The sequence below is a fragment of the Mauremys reevesii genome, linkage group 1, assembly GCF_016161935.1.
Source record: "Mauremys reevesii isolate NIE-2019 linkage group 1, ASM1616193v1, whole genome shotgun sequence".
Classification (NCBI taxonomy): domain Eukaryota; kingdom Metazoa; phylum Chordata; order Testudines; family Geoemydidae; genus Mauremys; species Mauremys reevesii.
Window position 1 is genome coordinate 278,226,554 of NC_052623.1, and position 12,653 is coordinate 278,239,206.

Genomic DNA, 12,653 nt, shown 5'->3' on the forward strand with positions numbered 1-12,653 from the left:
CAATGATGCCTAGAGACCACAGCCTAGTTCATAGGCCCATTGTGCTAGGCACTGCACAAGTAGATAGAGTCCCTGTCTCAAAGAGTCTAAGTAGACAAGATGGGACAAAGGTATACAGCATGCAGAAGATTGGGAACTGAGGCACAGAGAGTGTAGTTCACTTGCCAACACTATCCAGGGAGGTTGTGGCAGAACCAGGAATTGAACCCACATCTCTCAAATCCCAGTCCAGTGTCATAACCACAACCCCTACCTTCTTTATTGATTTGTTTTTATTAAGTGTTCATAGTTTTATTAATTTCGAGCCAGAATTTGTGGTGGAAGAACAGTGGTATAGTTTGGGAGGGGAGAAAAAGGCAGCACTTCTGATTACCTTTTGCAGTTGTATTACTTTTGTCCCTTTGGGTCATTATATTATGGTAACACTTTGGCATGAAAATAAACTCCATAGCTCAGGAACCAACCCATGCAACAAACCTCGATGCCAACTCTGCCCACATATCTACACCAGCAACACCATCACAGGACCTAACCAGATTAGCCACACCATCACCGGTTCATTCACCTGCACGTCCACCAATGTAATATATGCCATCATATGCCAGCAATGCCCCTCTGCTATGTACATCGGCCAAACTGGACAGTCTCTAAGGAAAAGGATAAATGGACACAAATCAGACATTAGGAATGGCAATATACAAAAACCTGTAGGAGAACACTTCAACCTCCCTGGCCACACAATAGCAGATTTTAAGGTGGCCATCCTAGAGCAAAAAAACTTTAGGACCAGACTCCAAAGAGAAACTGCTGAGCTCCAGTTCATCTGCAAATTTAACACCATCAGTTTAGGACTAAACAAAGACTGTGAATGGCTTGCCAATTACAGAACCAGTTTCTCCTCCCTTGGTTTTCACACCTCAGCTGCTGGAACAGGGCCCCATCCTCCCTGATTGATCTAACCTCGTTATCTCTAGCTTGCTACTTGCTTGCTTATATATACACACCTGCCCCTGGAAATTTCCACTGCTTGCATCCGAAGAAGTGAGTATTCACCCACGAAAGCTCATGCTGCAAAACATCTGTTAGTCTATAAGGTGCCACAGGATTCTTTGCTGCTTCTACAGAACCAGACTAACACGGCTACCCCTCTGATACTTAACTCCATTGTGTGCATTTAACACACAGTGAAAGCAGAATTAAGAATGCTTGCTCAGGGCTGATTACCTGAGAAGACACGAGGTTGCCAGTTCAAAAGCAGCTGAAGGCTAATAGTCAGTGCAAGCTGTTACTTTATCAGTTATTTGAAAAGCGGCCTATGTGAAATATTACTCTTTCTAGGCATTTATACCTCATCTATCACCATAGTGACTACCTGTCTGCTAAGGGCTTGATTCTCGAACTGCAAGGCTTTCTGTTAGGGGTTCAGTTCAGCAACAGTTGCTCATTGATCTGGCTAACACTCATGTGAGTATCTTTGGGTTCAGTGGCACTACTTCCTGGGAAAAAAATTATCACATAGGTGTTTGCAGGGCTAGGCCCACTGAGACATGTTTACTCATGTGAGTAGTTCCATTGAAATCAGTTGGAGGGCTCATAGGAATAATTCACTGTAAGACTTGCAGAAGTGGGCCCTAACTGAGTAGCTGGCCTGAGGCTGGTTGCTAGTAGGCAGTTAATCATGTTAACAAAACCATCGAAACAGTTGATGCCACTTATATCATTGCTGGTAGGCTCAGCAGGGAAGTTCAGGGTGGCCTTGGAAACTAGCTACCTTTCATTCCTAGAAATAGTCCCGCCAATGAGAGAGCCACTGCAAACTTCCTTTCACTGTCTGTCTGCTATTATACTCATTCTGTGAATAAACTTCAGTTTAGATGGTTTTCTTTCAATCCATCATCTTTCCTGAGCACAAGATTCACTGTTTTTTTAAAATCTGTTTATATGAATATAAGGTTTTTGCATTGTTCTGGGGACATAAAGCTAATAGAGGCGCTACGGTTATACACATCAGGGTGAACTCAGGAAGGTGAACCCTGTGCTGCCTTCCATGATGTGACATGGGAAGTAAAGGAACATGAATTTAGTCACAGAGTTTTCTAAGTCCACAGAGGGAGAGGAAGAGAATCTACACTGCCTGTTGCCCTCCTTGGGTGACCAGACATCCCGATATTATTGGGACCATCCTGATATTAAAGACTTTGTCTTATATTCGCAACTATGCCCTCCCCCCAAAAAATGTCCTAATTTTTCACACTTACTATCTGGTCACCTTATGCCCTTCTCTCCATCTTTCCTCAGTCCCACAGACTCCTCATTGCCTCTTCCACACGTTCAGGGATTGATCGGGCTTGAGGGAGATCCCGGAAGCACCAGGAGCTAGGAAATTCTCAAAGGCATTTAATGCTGCTAAAAGTCACTGGGTGGCTTTGACTTTAGAGGAGATGAGGCATTCAGTCAGAGGTGAACAAATAGCTGCTTTTTCAGTTTGGTGGCCAACCCAAAAAGTCTGTCATGGGAGGCTGGGTGGGGATGAGGGGACTAGTTTGTTTCAAAATTCCAGATCGCAGGCCCTGGTTCTCATGGGAGACTTTAATCACCCTGATATCTGCTGGGAGAGCAATGCAGCGGTGCACAGACAATCCAGGAAGTTTTTGGAAAGTGTAGGGGACAATTTCCTGGTCCAAGTGCTGGAGGAACCAACTAGGGGCAGAGCTCTTCTTGACCTGCTGCTCACAAACAGAGAAGAGTTAGTAGGGGAAGCAAAAGTGGATGGGAACCTGGGAGGCAGTGACCATGAGATGGTCGAGTTCAGGATCCTGACACAAGGAAGAAAGGAGAGCAGCAGAATACAGACCCTGGACTTCAGAAAAGCAGACTTTGACTCCCTCAGGGAGCTGATGGGCAGGATCCCCTGGGAAAATAACATGAGGGGGAAAGGAGTCCAGGAGAGCTGGCTGTATTTTAAAGAATCCTTATTGAGGTTGCAGGAACAAACCATCCCGATGTGTAGGAAAAATAGTAAATATGGCAGGCGACCAGCTTGGCTTAACAGTGTAATCCTTGCTGATCTTAAACACAAAAAAGAAGCCTACAAGAAGTGGAAGCTTGGACAAATGACCAGGGAGGAGTATAAAAATATTGCTCAGGCATGCAGGAGTGAAATCAGGAAGGCCAAATCACACTTGGAGTTGCAGCTAGCAAGAGATGTTAAGAGTAACAAGAAGGGTTTCTTCAGGTATGTTAGCAACAAGAAGAAAGTCAAGGAAACTGTGGGCCCCTTACTGAATGAGGGAGGCAACCTAGTGACAGAGGATATGGAAAAAGCTAATGTACTAAATGCTTTTTTTGCCTCTGTCTTCACAAACAAGGTCAGCTCCCAGACTGCTGCACTGGGCAGCACAGTATGGGGAGAAGGTGACCAGCCCTCAGTGGAGAAAGAAGTGGTTCGGGACTATTTAGAAAAACTGGACGAGCACAAGTCCTTGGGGCCGGATGCGCTGCATCCGAGGGTGCTAAAGGAGTTGGCGGATGTGATTGCAGAGCCATTGGCCATTATCTTTGAAAACTCATGGTGAACGGGGGAGGTCCCGGATGACTGGAAAAAAGCTAATGTAGTGCCCATCTTTAAAAAAGGGAAGAAGGAGGATCCGGGGAACTACAGGCCAGTCAGCCTCACCCCAGTAGCTGGAAAAATCATGGAGCAGCTCCTCAAGGAATCAATTCTGAAGCACTTAGAGGAGAGGAAAGTGATCAGAAACAGTCAGCATGGATTCACCAAGGGCAAGTCATGCCTGACTAACCTAATTGCCTTCTATGAGGAGATAACTGGCTCTGTGGATGAGGGGAAAGCAGTGGATGTGTTATTCCTTGATTTTAGCAAAGCTTTTGACACGGTCTCCCACAGTATTCTTGCCAGCAAATTAAAGAAGTATGGGCTGGATGATTGGACTATAAGGTGGATAGAAAGCTGACTAGAACGTCGGGCTCAACAGGTAGTGATCAACGGCTCCATGTCTTGTTGGCAGCCGGTTTCAAGTGGGGTGCCCCAAGGGTCGGTCCTGGGGCCGGTTTTGTTCAATATCTTCATTAATAATCTGGAGGATGGCGTGGACTGCACTCTCAGCAAGTTTGCAGATGACACTAAACTTGGAGGAGTGGTAGATACGCTGGAGGGTAGGGATAGGATACAGAGGGATCTAGACAAATTAGAGGACTGGGCCAAAAGAAACCTGATGAGGTTCAACAAGGACAAGTGCAGAGTCCTGCACTTAGGACGGAAGAATCCCATGCACTGTTACAGACTAAGGACCGAATGGCTAGGAAGCAGTTCTGCAGAAAAGGACCTATGGGTTACAGTGGACGAGAAGCTGGATATGAGTCAACAGTGTGCCCTTGTTGCCAAGAAGGCTAATGGTATTTTGGGCTGTATAAGTAGAGGCATTGCCAGCAGATCAAGGGATGTGATCATTCCCCTCTATTCAGCACTGGTGAGGCCTCATCGGGAGTACTGTGTCCAGTTTTGGGCCCCACGCTACAAGAAGGATGTGGAAAAATTGGAAAGAGTCCAGCGGAGGGCAACAAAAATGATTAGGGGGCTGGAGCACATGACTTATGAGGAGAGGCTGAGGGAACTGGGATTGTTTAGTCTGCAGAAGAGAAGGATGACGGGGGATTTGATAGCTGCTTTCAACTACCTGAAAGGAGGTTCCAAAGAGGATGGATCTAGACTGTTCTCAGTGGTACCCAATGACAGAACAAGGAGTAATGGTCTCAAGTTGCAGTGGGGGAGGTTTAGGTTGGATATTAGGAAAAACTTTTTCACTCAGAGAGTGGTGAAGCACTGGAATGGGTTACCTAGGGAGGTGGTGGAATCTCCTTCCTTAGAGGTTTTTAAGGTCAGGCTTGACAAAGCCCTGGCTGGGATGGTTTAGTTGGGAATTGGTCCTGCTTTGAGCAGGGAGTTGGACTAGATGACCTCCTGAGGTCCCTTCCAACCCTGATATTCCATGATTCTATGAAATACTAACTTTTTTTAATTTTGTCTCACGAAAATGAAAATCCTCCAGAATATCACTTGGGATGAAACATTTCTCATGTCGAATTGAAATGACATTTGAATTTTTTTTATTTTGCTTTGACCAGGGTTTCTCAAACAGGGGTTGCCGCTTGTGTAGAGAAGGCCCCTGGTGGGCCGGGCCGGTGTGTTTACCTGCCCCGTCCACAGGTCTGGCCGATCGCGGCTCCTGCTGGCCGTGGATTGCTGCTCCGGGCCAATGGGAGCTACTGGAAGGGGTGGCCAGTGGCGCGGGCCGAGGGACTTACTGGCTGCCGCTTCCAGCAGCTCCCATTGGCCCGGAGCAGCGATCTGTGGCCAGCGGGAGCCACGATCGGCTGGACCTGTGGACGGGACAGGTAAACACACCGGCTCGGCCCGCCAGAGGCTTTCCCTACACAAGCAGCGACCCCTGTTTGGAAAACCCCTGGCTTTGACATTTCATTTTGAAAACGTCATTTTGATTTGATAGTTTCAAAATGGCTGATTTCAATTTTTCCCTCAATAAACTGATTTGATGTTTCCAAAATTTTCGTTTTCAGGTTTTTTTCAGCTGAAACTAACTGCCAAATTTGTCCTGAATTTGCACATCATTTTGGTGCCCTGAAAAATGCATTTTTTGGTAAATTTACTCTTTACCAAAAAATTTTTTCAACCAACTCTACATCCAATGGCAGCTTGTCATATAAGGGAGCCATGCCCCCATGGAGAAGGGGGCCTGCAAAGCAGGAAAAACCAGTAAGGTCTTCAGGGTGGCTTTGGCTTCCTGTTGGATTCTGAGGCTTTGCAGTGGTTACTCTTTCTCCCAAATAGAAGAATAGTTCCAGGTATCCATGGCTTCAAAATGGTGGTTCTTCTAACTTAGTTTTCACCTATTTTTTTCACTAGAGCAGTGGGTCTGATGTCAGTGGAACCTTTTTTTCAGACTGAAAAGTTCAAATCTATTCTAAACATTGGAGAAGAAGCCAGGAGTGTAGCGTAAACCATGTACCCTGGTAATATAATACTCCAGTGTTAGTGACCAGTAAGATTTTACATGACCAATTTTAGACTCCTTAAAGAGGCCGGGTGTGGGGGTGGGGTTTTTGTTTGTTTGTTTTTGGTTTTGGTTTTGGTTTTTCCAGAAACTGTAGTAAAAATCAGATCTCTTCAATTTGTCTTGGACACCCAAAAGTGAGGTACTGGAAATCACTAATCACTTCTGAAAATTGTGGCCAATGTAATTATAGTGGCTGTGGATCCAGTTGTTATTGTATTAACAGGCCTGTGTACCTTTGCATTATAAACCCTTATGCTGAGGAATTCTGGAGTCCTACTGTAGACAACAGCTTAGGGCTAAAATTTGACATACAAAGTTCTGTCAAGTTTTTACCAGCCACTTTAAAAAAAAATAATTGTTGGATTTCAGGATGATTTTTAATTGAAACTTCTATGCCAGACTGAAGTGACTTAACTGAGAAATGTACGGTAGAACCTCAGAGTTACGAACACCACACACCTCATTTGGAACTGGAAGAACACAGTCAGGCAGCAGCAGAGACAAAAAAGCAGCAGCAGTAAATATAGTACAGTACTGTGTTCATAGAATCATAGAATATTAGGGTTGGAAGAGATCTCAGGAGGTCATCTAGTCCAATCCCCTGCTCAAAGCAGGACCAACCCCAACTAAATCATCACAGCCAGGGCTTTGTGAAGCCGGGCCTTAAAAACCTCTAAGGATGGAAATTCCACCACCTCCCTAGGTAACCCATTCCAGTGTTAAATGTAAACTACTAAAAAAAAGCAGGGGAAAGCAACATTTTTCTTCTGCATAGTAAAGTTTCAAAACTGTATTAAGTCAATGTTCAGTTGTAAACTTTGGAAAGAACACCCATAATGTTTTGTTCCATTATGAAAATTTCAGAGTTATGAACAACCTCCATTCCCAAGATGCTTGCAACTCTGAGGTTCTACTGTACTTTCTAGAACACGGAGTGCCATTGATTTTCTTTTTTTAAATGAAAATGCCCAATCATTCCTAGCATATATGTATATATGGGCTGAAGGGGCCAACATTTCAGCCTTGGTGCATAAGTAGCCACTAAATAAGCATTTCCTGAAGTGTGGGGTGCACCCTCCAGAACTAGTGGGGAGATGGAGGCACAGATGATCTATACATGAGTATGGGTAGGACTTTTTACAAAACGTGAAAGTGTTGACAGTGGGGTGTGTGTGATTGCTTTCATTTTCCTGAATGGGATTCAGTGTTCAAAGGTCTGGGAAATGGTGCTTTAATTAGATCGGAGAAACTTGAGTCTCTAAATATTCAGTAACATCAACAACTGCAGTAGCTTAGGGGCTAAATCCAGGGCTGGCCTTAGGGAAAATAGCTCCCTGGCTGAACTTGTATTTTGGCATCTCTGGCCCATTGCCTCCCCAGGCTCCCCATCCACCCCCTCATTGCCCTGGCCCCTGCTGCCTCTCTGGGTTCCCCACAACAGGTCAGCAGCCCAAGGGGAGGAGCAGTGACAGGAGGGCACCAAAGGGCTGTGGTGGCAGGGTGGCATGGTGACCTGAGAGACCCAGAAGGAGGGGAGGGCACCAGAGTAGTACAGAGTCTCATTTTTGTGGGGTTGCAGGGGGACAGTGACATGGGGGCTTCAGAAGGGCAGATCTCTCCCCACACCCCACTACTGAGCATCCCCAATATTCAAGTGCCTCTTCCCACTCCCAAGGAAGGTGGGTATGGGTGGGGAAGGTTAAAATGCAAGTGCTCCAGTGCACTGGATGTAGCTAGGGTGGGTGGTGATGGTGGAAAGTTCACTCCTGAAATATCCCAAATGCCCTGCACTGAGACCTTGCTTCGGAATGAGCTAGAAAAAGGGGGAGCCCCTGAGAGCTGGGAGGCTGGGACCTGGAGGCACAGTGAACGGCCCCTGGGGAGTTGGGTGGGCATGGGGGGTGTTGGAAAATGGAACAGAAGGGGCCCCCTGGGAGCTGGGGGGCTGGGACCTGAGAACACATGGAGGGGCCTCCTCGGAGCTGGGACATGGGGTCAGGACCCCTCAGACTGACTTGTCTCTTTCTCTGCAGTTTCAGCTCCCTTCTCCTCCCAACCCTGAAGAGGCTGGCATCTTCCAGCTCCCATTTCCATTGGGCAGCATCGCTCTCATTCAGGCTGCCCTTGGAAGGAGTAATGGCTGGGCTGGGACAGTCCCAGAGCATGGGGGGGGAAGGAGCCTGCCAGCTTGCCGAGTATGGAGGCAGGATTAGGAGCTGGGCTGGGAAACCAGGTGGGGTGGTGAGCAGGGGCCCTCCGCTCAGGAGCAGTGAGGCAGGTGCTCCTATCACACCAGGCTGCACCCTGCAGGCACCAAGGGGGAGCCTGAGCCCCTTTCCTCTTCACCACAGCGTCCCCCTGACTACGACGCCCGCCCCTACGGCCAGCCCTGGCTAAATCTTACTCTACTTGGGGATGAGCAAAGATGCTGTCTGCTGCATCCTCTCATAAGCATGGTGTCCCTCAAAGGCTGAAACTCAGCCCAGTTTTGCTGAGGCACTGCAATTTCTGCAAATGTATGATGCCAAAATGATGACCTGTAGTTGGACCTAGATTTCCAGTCAGCTGCTCAAAGGCAGCCAACAGTTCAGTGGGTTCCTTACTTTTAAAGGGTCCTCTTAGGACTGAGCCCTTTAGATTTTCTTGGTCTTGCCTCAGTGCAGGACTTGGTGACTTCTTGAGGTCCCTTCCAGCCCTATATTTCTATGATTCTATTCTATGCTATGATGAGCTGAGTGGGAGCCTTTCTTGTGACCCCACCAATGGTTGTCAGATATAGTGACACAGCTAAGGTTCTCTCATTCCTACATTGGAGCTGGAATTTCAACCTTAACTTTGAGTTTCTTGGCCTTTGTGGGACTAAGCTAAAAATTTAATCCCGTATCAGGTTTGTTTTGTTTTGATTTGTCAGCCAAAAATGATTGGTTTCTTTTTAAATGACAGGAGCTAATTTAGGAAAAATTAACAAATGCCAGTTTGCAAGGGGGTGATGCTTCGCCATTTCACTGGTTGCTATTCCAGTATGTCACTTCAAGACAACCAGGGCAGATTCACGTGCCTGTGTCTCTGTTTCAAGGAGAGAATGGATGGCTCTAACCAAAGTCTGATTTCTGCTTTCTTCCTAGCATCCTGCCTGCCCTATATCCCCGAGAAAGGGACTGTTGGAGCCAGTGGAGACTTAGCCCCTCTTTCTCATCTTGCTTTGGGGTTCATAGGAGAAGGAAAGATGTGGTCCCCAAAGAGTGGCTGGGCTGATGCTAAATATGTAAGATCAATGTGTCTGACTACTAGACTTCTTTGTCTGCCTCCAATTGGCTCTGAGTAGACTATGTGTATTATGAGAACAAAGGGAAAAATTTTCATCAGAACTATGCGATGGATTCATAACATTTTATATCCTTTGGATTTTGTGTGTCACTTTCTTGTGATTGAAGTGTTTGTTTCTGTACTGAAAAATGAGGCATAAGAATAGAACAAAACAAACAAACACCAGGCATCATGATATTGGGGTTTAGATACCACCATGTCTGGCATATCAATAATGCCTAGACAGACCTGGTGACCTTGCAGTAATGCAACATGATGCAAGATCCAACACTGATGAGTGCCCAAATCTGGATGGATGGACAAGATGTCATGTTGTACCAGCTCCAAAGATTTGTTAGTGCACCTTCTGTCCTGCAAACATCAGAACTGGCCCACCAAACCTGAGATGATCCCACAAAACCGAGGATTAATGATGTGGTTTCAAATGCTAAAAGTAAATGGAGACTTCTAGGGTTTTTTCTCTCCTGAGGACAGAGGAGTTACTAAGATTTCTGTTATGTATTATAATGGCAAGAAGCAGATGTATAAACTTCAGTAAAGCTGAAAACACATGACTTAAACATATAACATTTTCAATAGATTAATTTGGGTTGAAAGGGATCTTTGTGGCATCATTTAGTCTACCCAGTTACACCATGGAAGAATTGATTTATTTTTAAAAATTTATTCCATCCACATTAGTTCAGTGTTTGATCCAGCCATGGATCTCTCAAATGATGGAGATTCCATAACACCCCTCGGTAGCTTATTCCATTCTTTATCTGCCTAGGTACTGACATGGCTCCCATCAACATAGTATCTGAGCACCTCCCCAGTATGTAGCCTCTCAGCATCCCTGTGAGATAGGGAAGTGCAATGATCTCCATTTTACAGAAGGGTACTGAGGCACAAAGAGATTAAGGATTTTAATCTCATTTAATGATACACTCATTTAAGTCAAGCAGTCTGTAGCGGAGTTGGAAATTGAACCCACCCTACTGATTCCCAGTTACTTGCCCTAACCAAAAGCCATCCTTCCTCCATTCACTAACTGCATTTGCTGTTGGTGGGTAAGTCTTCTGCAGCTCCTCTGGGGGCTCGAGCATCTCTTCCCTGCCATTGTTCTTCCTGCTTCTCCCCGTCATCACTTCCTCAGCAGGTCTCTCTTTTCGATTTACAATCTGTCCAGCTGAGGAGGACTGAGTAGGATTCTTGTCAGAATCAAAGCAATACTTCCTCATTTGCCATAAGAGTCTTTGCTTCATGGTATGGAATAATGCCACCACTCCTTAATGGGCTGCGACTGCACCACCTCTCGAGCGCTCCTAGTCCCAGGCTGTGCTGGCCCTGGGGAATGACAGCATTGGACTTGAAGGCTGGGTGTGTCATGTGACAGGACAGAGCATGCATTAGTTCAGGCAGCCAGGTCAAAACAGGGTTCTAAATGTTAGTGCATGAAAAGCTTTTCCCCCCTCCCTTTACTGTGGAATATTCCAAAATGTTCATTAGAATAAGATAAAAAAGAGGGTTGTATGCAATCAGCAAAGTCGTCCAATCAGTGTATTGAAAGGCATTTTTCACTAACACCCTGTTCAATAAACTGCTTTACAGGTGCTGCAAGCCCATGGCCTGAAACCGATAACCTTGAAACCAAAGGAGGTAATGAAAACCAAGGCTAGCCAATTGGTAGTTACTTTATGCATATGTTGCCCATATTTTAAAAGTGAGATGAATTAATTATTATTTTAAATCCAGTTCCAGAAGGTTATTAAACATCTGTTACAGGGAACCCATTAGAGACTCTACAGTAAAGGATATGTCAGCGTTTCCATTTCACCTCCCACTTACATGTGATTTAGTTCAACCACAATCATTTATAGAAGCTCTGTGTACAAAGCTTCAGTCCAGGGTAAAACTTAGGTCCTGTCTATAAAAGTTTCACTGGGAACTGCCATTCATCCACATACACACTTTTTACTGTCAGTGATTTCCTGGACATCCATCAATGGAAATTACCCCAATTCCTATCTAAAGTAAGTCTGCATCAGTGGAAATTAAATTGGTGTAGTGCCAGTGTAGACGCATCCCACTTCCATGGCAACTAAACCAGTGCAAATAATCTTCTTCCTGCTGTTGCACGCTGCACTAATTACTGCAGAACTGACCTGTCAGCTCTCTGTTCTACATTTCAGTGCTCGGGGCTCATCTCAGCTGGCTGTCACCAGAAGTATTGTGTTCAGACAAGCTCTTATTTTATGAGATGGGTTTTGTTTAAGTAAAACCTTTAGTAATTCAGATGGTTTTTATCCTGCATTGTGGGGACCAGAAGGTTTTTTGTGTTGGTAGTTTGGAGAAAGAAACACATTTTATAACTTAAACACATTTTGTGATATTTAATAAGCAGTAACTAGCATTAGCGTGGTATAAATGTTTATTTATGTAAGCATATTAATCTATTTATTAAACAAAAACCCAGGCTGATGAAATCTTACCCACATAAACTGACATGTAGGTTCTTAGTATGTAAGATATTCCAGTGCTCTTGATGGTGGACCACAGTAATTGTCATAACTACAGTACATGCGGCAAGATACCTGATCCAAAGTCTACTGAAGCCAATGGGAAGACTTCCCTGGCTTCAGTGAGCTTTAGAATAGGCCCAAGGTGAGTTAAAACAGAATCTCCACCTTAAGTCTAACGGCAAGTCTCCCGCTGACATAGTACCGGTGCGGACAGCGGGAAACTTGCGCTGCTGGGGCGGGGGGGGGGGGAGAGTTTTGATGGGTCTTTTTCACACTTCTGAGCAACATACGTTAGATCAGCTTAAGTGACAGTATAAACCTGCCCTAAGTTTCCTTGCTTTGGTGGGGGGGTTTTCATACCTCATCTTCTTCATGTCTAGAGCTGAATTTAGTAATTTTGTCAAAAATCAGTAGAAGGGTTACTCTTGCAAAGCAAATGAAAAAGAAAGCTATCCTGTACCCTTAAACAAAGTTTGAAGTCACATGAAATAAACCTCATGTAACATGGCAGAATTTCTAAGGTACATATAGAGACTAACAGTTAAAAGTAAACGTTTGCTTTAGAGCAATGATGTCACATCACCATACTATTTTATTGTAGGAAAAGTACCTCCACTTTTACTGCAATAATGTAAATGTTTAGTATTCGCCACTGCGTAATATAGTTGTCCTGGGACCTATAGAGGGGACAAATGGAAGTGTTTGTCGTGCCCTTTGAGATCCCTTAAAGTGG

At 45.1% G+C, this 12,653-nt stretch overlaps 1 protein-coding gene across 3 annotated transcripts in view; it reads left to right on the top strand.

Moving 5' to 3' along the window:
- The window catches only part of HAL (histidine ammonia-lyase), a 28,310-nt gene that overhangs the window by 3,273 nt on the left and 12,384 nt on the right, over positions 1 to 12,653 (top strand). For all 3 annotated transcript variants that reach the window (XM_039512082.1, XM_039512092.1, XM_039512100.1), the window contains exons 9-10: positions 9,218 to 9,357; positions 11,010 to 11,057. In XM_039512082.1, the coding sequence (XP_039368016.1) occupies positions 9,218 to 9,357; positions 11,010 to 11,057 (188 nt within the window). The remainder of the gene's footprint in view (positions 1 to 9,217; positions 9,358 to 11,009; positions 11,058 to 12,653) is intronic.